Source organism: Octopus sinensis, linkage group LG15, assembly GCF_006345805.1.
Source record: "Octopus sinensis linkage group LG15, ASM634580v1, whole genome shotgun sequence".
Classification (NCBI taxonomy): domain Eukaryota; kingdom Metazoa; phylum Mollusca; class Cephalopoda; order Octopoda; family Octopodidae; genus Octopus; species Octopus sinensis.
Window position 1 is genome coordinate 31,163,505 of NC_043011.1, and position 19,534 is coordinate 31,183,038.

At 37.5% G+C, this 19,534-nt stretch overlaps 1 protein-coding gene and 1 pseudogene across 1 annotated transcript; both read left to right on the top strand.

The window, feature by feature from the left end:
- Positions 1–598: 598 nt before the first annotated feature.
- LOC115219712 (40S ribosomal protein S27-like) lies at positions 599–18,591 on the top strand. The gene is made up of 4 exons (XM_029789896.2): positions 599–728; positions 13,010–13,118; positions 15,360–15,470; positions 18,387–18,591. Exons 1-4 carry the CDS (start codon positions 723–725, stop codon positions 18,413–18,415), a joined length of 255 nt encoding a protein of 84 aa, XP_029645756.1. The 5' UTR covers positions 599–722; the 3' UTR covers positions 18,416–18,591.
- On the top strand, positions 16,751–16,905 carry LOC115220050 (annotated as a pseudogene).
- Positions 18,592–19,534: the final 943 nt, after the last annotated feature.

Consider the following 19,534-nt stretch of genomic DNA (forward strand, 5'->3'; position numbering starts at 1 on the left):
GCTGAATACGTGACTGTTTCTCTCTGTCTCTTTCTATTTTCTTCTAATTTCACAGTTACTCTCTCATTTTCTCCCTCTCTATTTAATCTCGCCTTTTCTCGCTCAAATTTCTTTTCCCTCTCTCTCTTTCTTTCTAATCTCGCAATCCCCCCCTCTCTGTTAAATTATATATTTTATATCTCTATTCACCCTCTCTTTATATAAGTATTTCTCTCTCCCTCTCTCTTTCTCTCAATATAAATCTCTTTCTTCCTCTCTGTCTTATTTTGTATATAGTTATCTCTCTCCTCTCTCTTACTTTGTATATGACTATATCTCTCCCCTCTCTCATACTTTATATATAACTATATCACTCTGACCCCTCTCTTCTATTTTATATATATATATACACACACAGAAAAATATATTTGTCTCCCCCTCTCTCTCTATATATATATATATATTCCCCCACTCTCTCTATATATTCCCCCTCTCTCTCTATATATATATATATATTCCCCCACTCTCTCTATATATTTCCCCCTCTCTCTATATATATATATTTCTCCTCTCTTTTACTTTATATATAACTTTCTCTTTTATCTCGCAATTTGACCTCTCTCTCTTTGTCAGCTTATACACCTCTATATATCTTTCTCTCTCTTCGTTCATCTCTTACACGTACTACTACAGCAGTCCAATTTCATCTTATCCAACTTGGTTATTTGCTTGCGAAGTAAACCATGCCGGTTAGATTCACATTTTTTTAAAGTCTAATAATCAATATTCTACCCTCCAAAATACCTTTAAATTTGTGTGTATACTTTTTATATGTTTGCGTACTTCTGGTCTTTTCGACGATAATAATTCCGATGTAAAAAACTTGCCTCGATCAGCCATGTGTTGGTTGGCGTGTGCGTGTTTAATGAATATTTGGGAAGCATTTTATAATGTGTATATATTTATATAGAGTGATCGTTATTTAAAAAATATATTGGTAAACAGAGTTCGTAAAAAGTTTTCCAATATATTTTTCATAACTAATTGAATTTTAGTTATATATATATATATTTTTTTTGTTTGGTAAAATATTTTGTTGGAAAGACCGTAAATATTTTTAGTGATTTTCTTATTTTTACACTTTTATTTTATTACTAGAAACGAAATAGAGAATATCTTTGATTATTAGTTATATAGATTTTAATTATTAACTACACACACACATACATGTTATCAGATCGTTATTTTTGTTAAAATTTATAATTAAAAATCTTAATGTGTACAGTAAGTTTCTTTAAAAAAAAAAAAGAGCACTGGAAAAGTATAAGAAATGGAAAATATATTTTGCTTTACTTAATTAATAACAAGCATTTTATGATAGTTATCTCGAAAGAATGCCTTATTATTATAAAACAGTTTCTTGGAAAGACCATGAATATTTTTATCGTTTGTTATTTATTTTGTATTTATAAATATTTTTAAATATTGGAACGAAATCGGGTATATCTTTGATGGTAATTAACTATGGTAATGTTTCGCCATATGTTTTTTCCACTTTATCCCACGTGTTTGCTTTTCTCTTGAAATCTATATTCTTTTCTTTTCTCTCTTCAAAATGTCTGTGCAGCATGTCTAAATTATTCTCTGTTGCTTTCAGTAAGAAGTACAAGCGAAATTTTTTTTACTATATTACACCACGATCCTAAAAATGATATGGGGACAAAATGAAAACGTTTTTATTTTATTTTCGTTATGTTTGTTAATGGTGCTCTCTGACGTTTACTTAGTAATGTGTGCATCGAGGACCTCCCTATATGTCTGTATAAAAAGATGCGTATGGGGGCTTTATTTCGTGTAAATAGATGGGATGTGTTGCAGAAGACACCCAACAGCAAATAATGTAGGTAGATAAAATAGTTTTTGCTTTCGCGTAAATTGAGGAGTATTTTTGTTGCACGAGGGTACCTAAACCTGGTTGCTCGATCTACTAAGAAAGCAGTTGCATACCCTCAAATCGCATCCAATCTTTTGAAAAGGACACGTAGGACAATGTCGCCTTAAGAAACGGTATATAGGGAAAATATGCGATGGTTGGATTGCCTTTGATCTTTGATCTGTGCCAACACAGAGCTAACCTGCGGCTAAACGAGATCTACTTCCAGAGTGAAAGAAATCATGTCAAAATGCCACGAGACGTTATAAGTGGTCTCTATAACAGAATTTATTATATAGATGAATTTATACATACACTGAAGAACTGCCCAGGTTCCATGTCTGTTTTGGCATGGTTTCTACGGCTGGGTGCCTTTCCTAACGCCAACCACTTAACAGAGTATACTGGGTGCTTCTACGCTGCACTGGCACGGGTGCGTTTACGTGGCACCAGCATTCACGAGCTCGCAAGATTAGCTGGAGAGCGATGCAGAGGACAAGCACAGGAGTCTTGGAGCCCTGTCAGCGTCTCTGTGATCCCCAACATCTGTAGATCTTTTCTCACCACTCCGTCCCACGTCTTCTACACATTCTCTCCATAATGAGAGACCGACATCTCTTGATGCAACTATCTTCATTTATACGCATTACATGACCATACCAGTGAAGTCTTCTCTCTTGCACACTAAATCTGATGGAGGAAAGGTTTGTGCTCAAGACTGGTGAGATCGATGCTGTTAGTATTTCATTTAAACTGCTGCAGATCAATACATGAAGAAATAGACACAAGCAGGGAAGAGATTCCAGTGGTAAGTGTTGTTCTGGGAAGGAATGACTAGAAATCATCATCATCATTGTTTAACGTCCGCTTTCCATGCTATCATGAGTTGGACGATTTGACTGAGGTCTGGCAAACCAGACTCCAATCTGATCTGGCAGAGTTTCTACAGCTAGAGGCCCTTTCTAACGCCAACCACTCCGAGAGTGTAGTGGGTGCTTTTACGTGGCACGAGGGCAATTAAGTGGTACTGGCAATGACCATGCTCGAATAGTGCTTTTTATGTACCACCTGCACAGGAGCCACTCCAGTGGCACTGGCAACGATCTCGCTCGAATGTTTTTTCACGTGCCCCCAGCACAAGTGCTAGTAAGGCGACGTAGGTAACGATCACACTCGAATGGTGTTTTTAACGTGCCATTGGCATGGAGGCCAGCTTGTTGCTCTGGCAACGATCTCACTCATATGGGTGGTTCAAAAGCCTAATGTTAAACACAAGGGAAGCAAGTTGTGGAGACACATTGTAGTGCAGAGTTCTTGAGCAAAGTTGGTGTAAGGCCAGCCAGGTCTAAGGAACAGAAGTTGCTATGGTAGTAATAGAAAAATAAAACATAGCTGATAGCATGCTTATAGGCCATGGGCTGAGGCATATCATCTGTATGTGGTTTAATGTCAGTCCTTCCCTGGATGTAGTCCAGGATATCTGTGTTTTGCAGCACCACCATGCATCCATTGAGAGTCATTTAAACTTTGTGGAGGGTTGAAATATTTTCTGGCCCTGAAGGGAAAAGCCATTGTTTGGAATGCAATTCTAGCTGTGTTAACGATGTGCTTTTGCTAGGAGAGATCCTTGATGACAATGAGGCCTGACATTTGGAATTACCTTTGGGGATATTGCTGAGTGCCACTCATATTGAGGAGTGGGATTGGGATAGTATTTTCTTAATTTGAGTAGTGCTTAAATTCTTTTCTTATTGATGAGACAAGATTGACATGGTCCACTGGTGGATATTCTCGAGATCTCCATTTATGGAATTATTGCAGGTTCGATGTGTTTGGGGAAGGTTAGCAGGGAATGAGAGGGTCATAACTGCATAACAGTAGTTTCGTTGCACTTGGTGGCAAAGAGGTCATTGATGTAAAGTAGACAGAATAAATGACAAAACCGAACCCTGCATCACACAAGACTTGATTAAAATTAGGTCTAAAAGAGCTTTGTCAACACGGTGTAATCTGATGAAAAGTTACTAATCCAAAAGATGAGAGCTGGATGGATGGGGCCTGTAGGCTAGAAGTTTTGATACACATGCTAGATATGTCTAACGCAATAACATTGCACTAGATATGTCTATCAGGAAGGGCATCCAACTGTAAAACACTGCCTCAATAATATAAGCATCTAGCCCATGTTAGTGTGGAAGAACGAATATACAAATGATTACATGATTCTGTGTTCAATCCCACTTCTCAGCACCCCTGGCCAGTGTCTTCTACTATAGTTTTGGATTGCCCAATATTTTGTGAGTGTTACATGGTTAACAAACTACAGAAGCAGTCATATTTGTATATTTTATCATTTTTTACATTTGTCTTTCTATGTTTGTTTGGTTTGGACAAATCTTCTGGTCAGCATCACACCACCTGTTGTTGTCCTTTGTCATCTCTTTTGTGTATTCTTTTGTCTTCTTCAAACTTAGTGCTTCTCATCCGGATTTCTTTACCAACCATCATCATCATCATCAATCACATATCTACCAGTATAATCTCTTTTCTTAACTTGTACTTTATATGTGATACCTTTTATACCCAGCTTTTCACTCAGCTCAGTTCTCTGTTGTTTACGTATGCTAGCATTACATATCCAATGAAGCATTTTCATTTATTTCTCTCCTGCTTTTGTATATCCTTGCACATTTCATATCTGTTTCACAACCATGCAACATTGCATTTTGTACACAAGCATTAGTCTATCTGCATTTCACTAAGAGAGAATCCCTTTGTTTCCAGCAGAGGTAATTGCTCCCTGAACTTTTTTATAATAAACAGGTTGTTGCCAAGAACCCAGGCATAACGCATGCCTATCTAAATGCTAAATCCCTTGAGTGAACTTGTTGCCAACTCTTACCTTTTTATAGATGATCTGCACGATACTTAAATGCCTTTCATCTGCACATAGTTTCTTAGCCACTACAGAATGTGGTACTCTGTAAATGCTTTCTTCATGTTGACAAATTCTAGGTTTACTCTTAGCTAAGAAAGTCTATATCTGCAATTGTTTCACTTGAAAGGAAACATTGGTGGTACATGTCTTGGCTCAAACCCAAATTGCATCTTAGTTAAGCTAATTCTCTTCCTAATCAGTTGAACTTAAGTTATTCTGTTTTTTTTAACCTGGTCCATTTAATTTAGTATCTCTGTAGTTGTATCTTTCTTGAGCATCAGATTCGCTATTGTTGGCAAAGAAGTCACTCAAGAATAACTATATCTCTGTGCCACTCATGAGGTATGACACCTCTCTGTGTTACTGGTTTGACTGTGTGATTAGTGCTTGTCTTACTGTGCTAGATATTTTCAGTATCTGATCATATCTCTTTACTTCTTTCCATGACCTTAATTGTACTTTTGACTCTGTTGGTTTTTTTTTACGAGTAGTTTCTCTCTTTCTCCTATGAAGTTTTCAAACTGAGCAGAAGTTCACTTCCCAGCTGCATGATTTTAGGTTCAATCTCATTGCTCACCACCTTCAGAACATTCTTATACTCTAGGCTTGGGCTGACTAAAGCTTTGTGAGTAGATTTGGTGAATGGAAATTGAAAGAAGCCTGTCATATACGTGGTCTGATCAATAAGTATCTGGGTTCTTGCCATAGTAATGAAGCTAAAGTACATAGAATGAAGTTGCTTGGCACAGATTGACCTGGAACTCTGCTGTGTATGCGCACTAATTTTTAATGTTCTAGCTCACATCCACTGTTTACAACAGTGCTTGGAAGGAAGGTGTGTAGTGTGTCATCGTCACATTGACCATGACAGAGAAAGTTGAGCAGAGAATCTGCATCAAATTTTGCCAAAAGCTTGACAATACCTGCTCAGAGGCCTATGCAAAGTTTTCATCATTCTCAACACAATCAAGGAGATCTTGTGCAACTGAAACCTGAGTACCTTTTTGGTCAGCTGAAAGCAGTTTTGCCATGAACTTGGCAGGCATGCGTCTCATGCCTAAATCTTCAGTGATAATGGACTGAACTGAACCGCAACCAATCTGCACATCCTCTGATAACTCATGGATGGCGATTTGATTTTCCTTCACAGCTACATGCACATCTGTGGTGTTTTTCTCAGTTCTGCTGGTTGTGGGTCTCCCAGAATGTTCGTCGATATCGACATTTTTTTGGTCATCTTGGAAACGTCTGAACCACTTGTACACTTGAGTGTAACTCATACACTTTCTGCAACTTTGTGTAGGCCTCTGAGCAGGTTTTGTCATGGTCAATGCGATGATCACATGCTACACACCTACCTTTCAAGCACTGCTGTGAACAGCAGAAGTGAGCTAGAGCATTAAAACTTAGTGCACATGCACAGCAGAGTTGAAAGTCAATATTTGCCAAGCAGCTTCACTCTGTGTGCTTTAGCTTTGTTACTGTGGCAAAAGTCTGGATACTTATGATCAGACTTCGTATATATGTTTATGTGTCTGTGTGCTCATTTACATTTGTGCGTCCAAAACTGCTGAGCTATAATTTCACTTGTCAATGAATTGCTTGCTAGTGACAATAAAAAATGAAAGTTAAAATCAACTAAAAATACCTTGATTTGTATCTGACACTCTGTTTTGCAACCTAGAACATCTCACATCACTGACACTCTTTCAGTTGAACATTTGGCAAACCTTTTATCTTCCACTTTTCTAATCTGATTCCTAATTTCCATTCTAGCTATCTGATATTGCTTCATCACACCTCCCTTCTAATCCTTCCAGGCCTGTTTCTTCACTTTTTTATGACTCTATCTAATGCTCTATTTTACCACTGTGTTACCTTCTGTCTAACTGGAGCCTTGCTCCATCCAAAAGTCTGATTGGTTGCTTGCAGCAGGTTTCCTTCTCTTTGAATCTAATTCTAGCAAAGGAATCTTTCAGCTTCCATGCCTTCTGTCTGCAAATTGCTTTGTGTCTTAGCTTTTACTCTAATATCAGTGATCATTCAGTAGATTTTCCTCTCCTGATTCACATGATTTTTATAACCCGGAGTACTTCCTGCATCCGACTTTCTTGCTTTGAAATATTATTAAACCTCTTACCTTCACTCAGCCTGCAGGCTACTTATACTTGATGATTAGGGGCAAGACTTAGTATCCACAACCATCTGTCTATCCTATTTGCTAGTGTGTGTGTTCAATATCTTGTCTGTTTAGCTTGCATGTTTAGCTATTTGGTAGTAGCTGGCAATGATGAAAAATTTTGAGGAATTCCAAGAGCCTTTATCTTTTTCATTACTTGTGCTAAATAAATGTGCACCAGGATAGCCATCACACTGTTGCACAGGTCCATTAAAGATATATTGGGTAACATCATGATGAGGTCACTCATTAATTACCAAAATAGTCAGTTGAAGAACCTTGGGGAAATGGTTCTTTTGCTCGTCTATCAGTCCTTAACCCCTTTGTTATCATATTTATTTTGAGATGCTCTGTGTTTCTTTCCATTGTTTTAAATATAACAAAGAATTTAGTAAAATAAGTTATCATTCAGCTTGTGTTCAGAACATAAATTGTGACTAAGGTTTGGTGGAAGATTTTAATTCAAAACTTATGAGAACAAAACATTTGTACTATAGAAAGATCCTGTTTCAGCTGGGTTGGTAACGAAAGGGTTAAGGTGCATATGATTACATCGCTATTGTACCACACTGCCTAAGATTAGTATAAACTTAATTATTTTTTCACATACTCTTACTAACTCAATTACTTTACCCATTTCTTTGCCAACTTAGAAGCATTTGTATTTGTGTTCTTATCTGTGAGGAGTGTGGCTAAGGCCCTCCTCCATCTTATCTCTTGCACACAACTTCTACTCTAGCATGTCTGTAATCTCTCTAGTCTTACTTTCTGTTGTGTCAATATTAATAGTGGAAGCGCTGAGGTTTAGCACCTAATAAAATGTAGGCCATGTCCAGGCTGTTTGTTGCTTACTAGACTGGGAGATTACTTCGCTTGGAAACAAGTAGTGTTGGCAACAGGAAGATATCTGGTTATAAAAAAGCCTGCTCCAACCTGTTCTCATGTGATCCATGCAAGCATAGGAAAGTAGATGTTAAAATGATGATGGATAGAGAGAGGAGGGAGATAGTCTGTATTGAATCTAGTTCAGTGGTTCCCAAACCATTTTTTACATATGGATCCCTTTGATTCTTATTTTACTTGGGTGGACCGTCATAGCCTTTCCATGTTTAAAAATATCCTGCTATATTTTTAGAATTAGATATTTGGAATTGTATAAAAAAAACAAAACAAATGTTATAATAGTTGGTGTGTTGTAAAAGTATAACCAATTTATTGTGCTTAAATTTTAACAAAATTTTGTATGGACCCTGGTAGAGAACTACTGATTTAGTTGTTGTTTAACCTCAGATCTATCCTAATTGTTCAGAAACATTCCAGTAGCAGTTGTCCTATCAGAGACTACTTCATTGTGCAATGTACCCATCCTTCAAAGACAATAGGGGTGTGAATTGAGTGATATTTTGTTACCATTTCTAGTAGGTCAAGCGACCACATAGAGGCTCTTTTCTTGTTTAGCCCGAAGTGAACTTAAACCATTAGCCCTAAGATTAAAAACAGTGTACACTCCTATATTGTCCAATATCTTCTTTAGTGAGGATGTAATTTGAAGGAGACTTGGCTGCTATTTCTAGCATGCCAAGGAACCATGTAGTGGCTCCACGTTTGTTTGTGTACTATCTAGTTACTCTCTATGGTATCGAGTTTGTCAACAACCATGTTGTTTACATTTAGGAATCTACCAGGCATGTAGATACTAAATATAAATATAAACGTGTGTGTGTGTGTGTTTGTACACAAAGCAGTTTACTATGCTTTGTCCAAATGGTAGTTGCAGGTGTGTGCAAATTACAACCCTGTGTGTGTGTGTGTGTGTGTGTGTGCACTTAAACAAGTCTGAACATGTCATCTTTGAAGTTTGTTTGTTAGGATAGTTACTCTAATTCAGTGAGTAGTTGTTTCTGCTGTAACCTAAATAGAGAGTAATTCATTCACTTATTTATTTATTTTTAGGATGATATTATCCAATGTATTTTCGTTTCTTTTTTTTAAAAAAGAAAAAAATAGAGCATAATAAGTATTTGTGCTAGCTGGAGTGGTCCTTGATTTTGTAGCCCCCATCTTGCTAAACATTACCTTATATATAAAGTACCCATCCAGGACACACTATATCTTGACTCATCCTCCTTCAAGTACCCTATGTGATAGGGTGTGTTCTGACAAAAGTTTGGTTGCTACGTTTAGAAAGTTGAGTGACCACATAGGAGCTCTCATCAGCTTATGGTTATGCTTTAAGGTACACTACTCCACCTGCAAATTTTTAATTCCTGGTTCTTTGTGCGGGAGTTTTACTATTAGTTGTTTTTCCTGGGGCCTATAACCCTCTATGAAATTTCTCTACTGAAATTGTATGCTTACTGAATTGTGTGTGTATAACTGCAATTTAGCAAGTTGATAAGGGGCCCAGTGGCATGGATTGGATGGGATTTATTTGAAGTAATATTCTATGCTCAGATGCCTTTTTTATTATCAACTGGTTTTTTTTTAATTGTATTTTTTATTTCACTGATCTTCACATGTCAAAACCAATGAACTACAGGGCTTATATGTTTATGGGAAATGTAAACAAATATTGGTACCAGTGGGATACAAGGGTTCCAAAATGTTGACTTAATGATACAAGGGGCTTGACGTGGGTCCTGAAACATCAACTTATCAATACAAGTTTTGTGTAAGTTGGAATAGGTATGCCTTAAACATATATAGTCTATTATTTTATAATTATTTCTATCATATATTGCAATAAAATGAACAAATATAATAAATTTTGTAAAAAACTTAAGAATAGTCAAGAATTCACAGAGGATATTGTTGGGCTCATCATCAAGTATATGTGAGACAAAACTCCTTCAGCTCAGAGGGATGTGAAAGTATGATACAAAAATAGGGGTAAGTGTCTTGCTGAAAAGTTGAATATATAGCTTCCCTATCTAGAAAGAGAAGAGGAATGTGAGATGAGGTCACAAGGTGAATAAGCGATAAAGAAAGAATAGGGATAGAGGTATGGAAAAAGTGGGTGGGTAGGTAAGTGTGCTAGATCGAAAAGAAAATATATATATATATATATGTGTGTGTATGTGAAGGTGCATAGCTCAGTGGTTAGAGCGTCAGATTCACAATCATGAGGTAGTGACTGGGCTGTGTGTTGTGTTCTTTAGCAATACTCTTTATTTCATGTTGCTCCAGTTCACTTAACTGTAGAAATGAGTTGCAGTGTCACTGGTGCCAAGCTGTATCAGCCTTTCCTTTGAATAACATCAGTGGTGTGGAGATGCACGGGTAACTGCTGGTCTTTCATAAACAACCTTGCTTGGACTTGCGCCTCTAGGGGAACTTACAAGGTGCAATCTCATGGTCATTTATGACCAAAGGGGATCTTTAACCCTTTACCCTTTTATATATATATATTTAAAGCTAATCAGCTTTCCTTTCTTATGAATTGGCCGTACTGTTTGTGTCTTCTTTTCTCTTAAAAGCAATATGAATGGCCTCTATTATCATTATATCACAGTCATGTTACACTAAATGTTTCATCATAATCTCTGTCTTGACTACCCTCATGTTACACTACAATATATTAGTCTCCTGACACTGTTAAGCTAATGGGGGCTGGGATGGATTCTCTTAGCCATTCAGGCACTTAATAATGAAACCCTTGCGCCATCTGGAGAAGACTCAGAGCACAAGCTTTCTTAAATATCTGGTTTCTTGTAGGTTGTGAAGTTGCTTGGTTTAGTAGTTAGGGTGTTTGGGCTCTCAATTTTAAGGTCACTGATTTGATTTCTCAGGTTGGACTATACCTGTGTCTCTAAATCATTTCAAATTACTGTAGTGTATTCAGTTAAAATGAGCACCAGCAGTATCTAGTAGGTTAGTCTTGCAGTGTACTAGTCTCATCTAGAGTATAGTCTTATACTCTATCATGCTTTGGTTCAATAAGCCTATGGGCATGAGACAAATTTTGTCTCTTTTTTTTTTTCCTCGTGAACCATCCAGCTATAAATATTGTTACATCTGTAGCTAGGTAAACACAGCTATTGAAATGATGATTATCATTTTGAAGTTCATCTTTCATATTAACATTAGTTACATCAGTATCAGCTTGAAAAAATAAATATCAAAATTCTATTGATAATACTGCACTTATGCATATATTTTCGCATTTTATCTTATGTGTAAAACCAGTCTGGTTGTTGTGGTTAAGAAGCTGCCTAAACATGTGATCTCAGGTTCACTTCCACCGTGAGACACCTTACAGACCTGGGCTGACCATCATCATCATCATTGTTTAATGTCCATTTTCTATGCTAGCATGGGTTGGATGGTTCGACCAGGGTCTGGGAAGCCAGGAGGCTGCGCCAGGCTCCAGTCTGATCTGGCAGTGTTTCTACTGCTGGATGCCCTTCCTAACGCCAACCACTCTGAGTGTAGTGGGTGCTTTTTACATGCCACCGGCACAGGGGCCAGAGGAGGCTGGCAAACGGCCACGATCGGTTGGTGCTTTTTACGTGTCACGGACACCAGTCAGGCGGTGCTGGCATCAGCCACATTCGGATGGTGCTTTTTATGTGCCACCGGCACAGGTATCTTAGCTACAATTTCCATTTGATTTTTATTTTGATGTTGGTGTTGACGTACAGCAGGTCACTCTACAATCCAAGGTTAGCACAGCAGGCCATCTTGCGAGCCATGAACTCACTTCATTTGTCGGGTCTTCACAGTCACAGCATATCTCAGAGGTCTCGGTCTTCGTCATTTCCTCTGTGAGGCCCAACATGCTAATGGCACGGGTATCGCAACAACAATAACCATTCAATTTTTATTTTGATGTTGATGTACTTGACACAATAGGTCTCCTCAAGCACAGCAGGCCATGGATTTGGTTGATGGAAACTGAAAGAAACCTGATTATATGCGTGTGTACCCTTGTTCTAATATCACAGTTGTAAATGAGCTTCACCATCTCGAAGCAATGTTATTTGTTTCGAGTCTTCTGTGAAAAACATGTTTGGCCATGGAGAAATATTACCAAATTACCTTGCTTGGAAGCAAGTCAGGATTGGTGACAAGAAGGGCATCTGGTTAAAGAAAACCTGCCTCCATAAATACCTTTTGACCTGCGTAAACATGAAAAGGTGGACATGAAATTCTTATGGCCTATAAATATGCTATATTTTTGGTTACTCTTTTTTGAATGCTCAGTTTGTTGATCACATGCAGTTAAGGCTTTCTACTAAAGTCAGCTCCCACATTTATTCTATGACTTTACTGTATGTTAGGTTATCTTGCAAGTCCTTTGCTGTAACCATTTTGTCTTTTTGTTCTGACATAGTATATCTGGGACTACGTTATCCAAATATGATATGAGAGGAATTTTGCTGTTATCTTTAGCAATTTGGTTAGCCACTGAGCTCTCTTAGTTCATTTTCATTACAGGAGAAACCTCCTAACTACTCTAATTTGATATATCACACCCTATTCATCATCATCATCCGCTTTCCATGCTAGCATGGGTTGGACAGTTCAACTGGGGTCTGGGAAGCCAGAAGGTTGCACCAGGCCCAGTCTGATCTGGCAATGTTTCTACAGCTGGATGCCCTTCCTAACGCCAACCACTCCGTGAGTGTAGTGGGTGCTTTTTACGTGCCACCGGCACAGGTGCCAGACGAGGCTGGCAAACGGCCACGATCGGATGGTGCTCTTTACGTGCCACCGGCTATGGAATTGATAATTTAGTATCTAAATGTAATTGATTACCAGTGTATTCATTTCATTTACCCTAGTTTTGTTCTGACTTAATTTCCTATATGCTCTGTACTATAGTGTATAGCAGTTATTTTAATTTCATCAGTTAGGAAGTATCTGAATTCTGTACTACTTATTAGGTTTATTATCACACACTATCTTCTATTACTGGTATGTACCTATTTTATTTTGCCAAATTTCATTCCATGTATTTCTTCTGTTTTTGTCATTGCAGCTCGCTAAAGATTTATTGCATCCTTCCTTAGAAAAGGAAAGAAGGAAATGTAAACTAAAACGACTTGTACAGTCTCCGAACAGTTACTTTATGGATGTCAAATGCCCAGGTAAGCGTTTTTTTTTTTTTTTTCTTTTTGGCTTTGGCTTACAATAAATTCAAACATTTATGATTCATTTTTATATTGTTAGTTCTTATATGTTTCTGTTGTAAGATTCATTTTTTCCATACAGTGGATGTCTGTGAATAGAGTGAACGTGTAAGCTTGTTGCTGATTACTCGTTATATTAATCACTCCACTGTGGAGTGGGAAGTAGCAATCAATTTCAGTTGGAATGAGCTGAGGAGTGGACACCATTCAGTTAATTTATCCCTTTAGTATTTAAATTACTCTGTGAAAATCTAATGCTTATTTATTCACATTGTTTTGAATTAATCATGCTCAAGAGGAAATTATCAACAATATTTGTTTGTAGCTTAATTAACTTTTTACGCACAGACTTGAAATACCAATGGTTCACAATTTTGTATTTTCAATAAAATCATGGATATGTACTGTTGTATTGTTTAACCATATCACTATGATATGGTGTTCTGAAGATTTTCTAAACTTCTTGTATTAAAATACTCTTTCTTCATCATCATCTTTGTTTAGCGTCTGCTTTCCATGCTAGCATGGGTTGGACGGTCCAACTGGGGTCTGGGAAGCCAGAATGCTGCACCAGGCCCAGTCTGATCTGGCAATGTTTCTAAGGCTGGATGCCCTTCCTAACGCCAACCACTCCGTGAGTGTAGTGGGTGCTTCTTATGTGCCACCGGCACAGGTGCTAGACGAGGCTGGCAAACGGCCACGATCGGATGGTGCTTTTGGACAAAAATTCAGAAACGTCTGCATCTGATTCATCCAAAGACAAGTTGCTGTTATTTTCTTTTTCCTTCTATAGTTTTTAAGTCATCAAGTTGTAATTGTTGCTTGCTGAAACCATATTGGAAAATTGCAAAAATATCAGTCTCCACTTCAAAAATTGATGAGAAAGAATGTGTTGTTCAAAACTGCAGTTTTTACAATTGTATTTTGGTAGAAATGGCTTTACTTTCCACTATCTTGTAGCCTTGAGATTTCGATGATTTTAGAAGGACGTAGAATAGGAGTGCTAGGTCAGATCTTGCCAGTTTGAACATAAAAATACGTAGAGGATTTGGACAGTCTTGGTTCCTCGTCATTGCTTCTATGAAGCCAAACATTCAACGATCATGCTTCACCACCTCATCCATATGCATCATATGGCCACGCCACATCTGATGCTTCTTATGTCCAACTTTTCTCTCAGGACGCTCACACTCTGTCATGCATGCACACTGACATTACACATCCAGTGGAACATACTAGTTTCATTTCTTACAAGCCTACACATGTCCTCAGCAGTCACAGCCCAAGTTTCACTGCTATGTAACATGGCTGTTTGCACACAGGCACAATACAATCAGCCTTTCACTCTGAGAGAGAGGCCCTTCGTTACTCACAGAAACTTTGAGTATTTAGCTTGGTTTTTCTAGATAGTTCCATCATCACTTAATGTATAATTTTTACTGTTTGGTGGGTTGAGCTTTGGTTGGCCTGGAGTTATAGTGGAAGACACTTGTCCAAGATGCTGTGCAGTGAGACTGAACCTGGAACCATGTGGTTGGGAAGCAGACATCTTACCACATGGTCACCCTTGCACCTGTTACATTTTAATGTATGTGATTCTACATTTACTTCAATAAATACATTTACATTCTACAAGCCACACAGTTATCAGGAACTGATCTTCAGGAAACTTTATTGTCTGTTTGAAATAATGTCTCGTCTCTGTTGTTTAACTTCGTGAAACCTAACTAAAAAGTTTGATCCTCAGGAGCTTATGAATTTACTGTAGCTATTTACATTTCACACAACAAAATTATAAAGACTAACAAGTTGTATGCTACAGAATATCAACTAACAAGTTTATATTCTCCAGTATGACAGAATTGTTCCTTTGTTTGGTTTTGTTCAATGTCAACATCTGGCATTCTTTAGTCATGGATTTTAAATTGTATTTTTAATTTCTTATCCCAGTTCTATGAAAGATAAACTTCTATCTTACATGATCTATAATCTATAATATAGATTGAAAAATAAACCTCATTTACTCGCATTCCAGTGAGAGTATCTTGGTCATCCTATGAACTTTTCAGCCAACCCTCATATAGTTGTGTCTGTTGACAGTGTTTTCTATTTTTATATGTGGAACACTTGAAATACAAATATGTTGACTGATTATAATAAAAGTTGATGTCTTTCATGTAAATGTTTTGTATTTTCCAGGCTGTTATAAAATCACTACAGTATTTAGTCATGCTCAAACTGTTGTCTTATGTGTTGGATGTTCAACTGTATTATGTCAACCCACAGGAGGCAAAGCCAGACTTACAGAAGGTAAGACTTTCAGCAATTTGAAATCTCAAATGACTTGTAGAAAGAGAAGAAGAAAACAAAATAGATTTTAAAATTTCTCTTTAAATATTTGTTGTTTCTAGCATTAAGCTACCCGATTACACATTGCAAGGTAGATTGGAGTAGGCGTTTAAGTGACTTGTACAACAGTGTGAATGAATGTAGCACAAGTAATTTACATAAAATTTTAGCTTAATGTAATTGCTGAGTAGAGTGTTTTAGCTTTGCTTTATTTGACCTGTTAATTTTTTTTTTAATCAGTGTATTAAGCTGTTACTAGTGTGGGGTTTGTATTAAGACTTTGGTCTCTTAACAAAGGAAATAATAGTGAGGAAGATTTAGCTGTTTTCTGACTTGCCACTCTACAATATTATTTCCTTAGTGTGTCATCATTTTTATAGCTACCACATCATTACTGTATGGTTGAGAAGCAGTATTCTTTTACTGGGTGTAGTTCCTACCATCAACCCTTGTTTCTCAAATGAGATGTTTTTAAAAAATTTCTCTGGTTTTTATACACGATGAAACTAATTGTGGGAAATTTAATTTACTAGAGATGTTAAAGTTTATGATAAGAACTGATTTGAAGTGACAGTTTTAAATTTAGTTAAGGTATAATGCAGTCTCTGGTCATTTAGTAGGACAGTAACTTTGAGTAAGATCTGAATCAACCCATGATGATTTGTCCAGCTCATTCATGCTGGCTTTTAAAAGTGGATGTAAAATTATTATATGATTAAGGTGGTGAGCTGGAAGAATCATTAGCACACTGGTCAAAATACTTAGTGGCATTTCATCTATCTTTACGTTCTGGGTTCAAGTTCTACCGAGGTCATCTTTGCCTTTCATCCTTTTGGGGTTGATGAAATAAGTACCAGTCGAACACATGGTTCGATGTAATCAACTAGCCCTCCCCTCCAAATTTCAGGCCTTGTGCCTGTAGTAGAAAGAATTATTAGGGCGAGCTGGCAGAAATGTTAGCATGCCGGGCGAAATGCTTAGCGGTATTTCGTCTGCCGTTACGTTCTCAGTTCAAATTCCACCAAGGTCGACTTTGCCTTTCATTCTTTTCGGGGTCGATTAAATAAGTACCAGTCATGCACTGGGATTGAATATAATCAACTTAATCCGTTTGTCTGTCCTTGGTTGTCCCCTCTGTGTGTAGCCCCTTGTGGGCAGTAAAGAAAGGATTATTATTATTATCATGGTGAGGATGATGATGACAATGACACACTACTCTAGTTAGTTTGTAACTATTTATGATCTATGCATAGAGGTAGTGCCATGACTAATGAGGGAAATTCAAGGTGTGGTTTTTGCTAGTGGAAAACTATAATAATTTTGATATCCTTGTAACCATATTTCTGTTGAAACATCTGATCTTTGATTCAACTAATTTTGAAAATAGTGAAGAATTTAGTAAAATAATTTCGTGGTTATTAAGCTGGTGTTTGACACATAAATTGATATGGAATTTTGATGGAAAGTTTTTAATTTAGATCACTTTAACCCTTTTCATACCAAGACCACATGTGGTTCTAGATCACAAAATATTTCTTTGAAGTGATCTCAATTTCCTAGGAGTAGGGGTGGCTGTGTGGTAAGTAGCTTGCTTACGAACTACATGGTTCCGGGTTCAGTCCCACTGCGTGGCACCTTGGGCAAGTGTCTTCTACTATAGCCCTGGGCCAACCAAAGCCTTGAGTGGATTTGGTCGACGGAAACTGAAAGAAGCCCGTCGTATATATGTATGTATATATATATATATATATATATGTATGTATGTATATATATATATATATATATGTATGTGTGTGTCTGTGTTTGTTCCCCCAACATCGCTTGACAACCGATGCTGGTGTGTTTATGTCCCTGTAACTTAGCAGTTCAGCAAAAGAGACTGATTGAATAAGTACTAGGCTAACAAAGAATAAATCCTGGGGTCAATGTGCACGTCTAAAAACGGTGCTCCAGCATGGCCACAGTCAGATGGCTGAAACAAATGAAAGAGTAAATTAAAACTTTCCCTTATAATTTCATGGTACTTTGTTTCAAATAACAAAATTTTATTAAATTCTTTGTTGCTTTCAAAATTAATGAAACAAAAAGCAGTATGTATCTACAAGAATATGGTAATGAAAAGGTTAAAAGTAGAAGTTTGTCTCATTGAACTAGGGACAGTCTCAGGTGTTTGGGGATCAAAACAGTTAAGAATTTCTTGTGTAAATATTCAAGTTTACTGAGCTGGATATGACAACTTATAGTTGCTTATAAATTAGTGTTTTGTAGTTTATGCTCAGCCGTCTGCCAGCCAAGTCATCAAATGAAAATCAACTCATGGGAAAATTAATTAAGAGTCATCATCATCGTTTAATGTCTGCTTTCCATGCTAGCATGGGTTGGACGATTTGACTGAGGACTGGCGAACCAGGCTCCAATCTCATCTGGCAGAGTTTCTGCAGCTGGATGCCCTTTCTAACAATCAAGTGTCTTTCAAAAATCATGGTCAAAAGCCTAATGGATGACTTTGATGCCATGAGTGAACATAATCATCATCATTATTTAGCATGCGTTTACCATGCTAGCAGGGGTTGTATAGTTTGACAGGAGCTGGAGGGCTGCCTCAGGCTCCATTGTCTGTTCCGGCATAGTTTCTACAGCTGGATGCCCCTCCAAATACCAACCACTTTACAGTGTACTGGGTACTTTTACATGGCACCAGTACCAGTGCTTTTTACGTGGCACTAGTATTTGTTTTTCGGTGGCCATACCACAATATATGTGCTTTTGCAAAAGCTTAAGTACAATTTGTTTTCGCTAATTTTTTCTTAAGACTATTTGCCATTGAATTACATGCTTTATATTGTGAGTAAAAGCAAGTTTTCTTTGTTTCTACAGGTTGCTCATTCAGAAGGAAACAGCACTGAACATAAGATGGTTTGAGGACGTTTATTAGGCCAGGAGTGTTAGGTTTATTAAGCTCAGTGAGCTAACGTGGATGACTGAACACAAATAATGCAAGATGGCCTTCGTTTCATATCTTCCTTTTTATTTTAAATAAAATTTCTTATGAAAATTTGATAATAAATGTTATTTCAAAATATGTTGTGAGTTTTTTTTTTCCTTTCCTTTCTTATCACCTTTTTGATTATTTCTGGTACCTCTGGGTGAGAAGCTTTGGTTCCCAGCTGCAGCAAGGTTTTTGCCCCTATTTCTAACCATACTCTTGTAACCTCCCACCCCTCTTGATCCATTCCCCATATCCTACCTTGCTCTTTGCTCTGGTACCCCATTACATCTTCCCTTATAAAATGCAGAGTAGTCATGTATCTCTTTGTAGTAAGACAATTGTTTGTACTTGTCCTCTATGATAATTTACTACCCTCCCAGGCACCTAGCATATAGCCACTACTTCCAGCACTTAGATGAGGGGTCCCTTTTTGATGATTTTAGCACCTTGGTCATTATAAATGTGAATTGGTCACTAACGACCCACCGATTTTTCATTTATATATTGAGTGGTGGTAGTATTGGTTTCAAATTTTGGCACAAGGCCAGCAATTTCAGGAGCAGGAGTAAGTTGATTACATTGACTTCAGTGTTCAGCTGGTACATATATTTTTGACCCCCCCTCCTCCCAAAGGATGAAAAGCAAAGTCAACCATGGCAGAATTTGAACTGAACTCAGAATGTAAAAACATAAAATGCAGCTAAACACTCACTGCCTTGAGTTTTGTTGCTTGTTCCTTCTCAAGCCATGACTGGCTTCCTTGGTGTATAGGTTCCCCACCTGGATGGAATACCGGAGAGCTGCAAGATGCAGGAGGAACAGAAGTTCCCGTGGAGCATAGGTGTTTCGCTCATAAACACACACATTGCCCAGTCTGAGATTTGAACCTGTGAGTCTGCTGCTCTAACCACTAGGCCATGTGTCTTCACACTGCCTTGAGTAGTGATAACATTTCTATTTACTATGAGGACAAGGCCAACAATTTCAAAGGAGCAAGTTGATTACATCGTCTCCAATTGGTACTTATTTTATTGAC

What these genes read in the sequence shown, in the direction of transcription:
- LOC115219712 (XM_029789896.2), top strand. An exon ending in TATGGATGTCAAATGCCCAG is followed by an intron (nt 13,119 to 15,359) that starts GTAAGCGTTTTT and finishes TGTATTTTCCAG; the next exon opens with GCTGTTATAAAATCACTACA. An exon ending in CAAAGCCAGACTTACAGAAG is followed by an intron (nt 15,471 to 18,386) that starts GTAAGACTTTCA and finishes TTGTTTCTACAG; the next exon opens with GTTGCTCATTCAGAAGGAAA.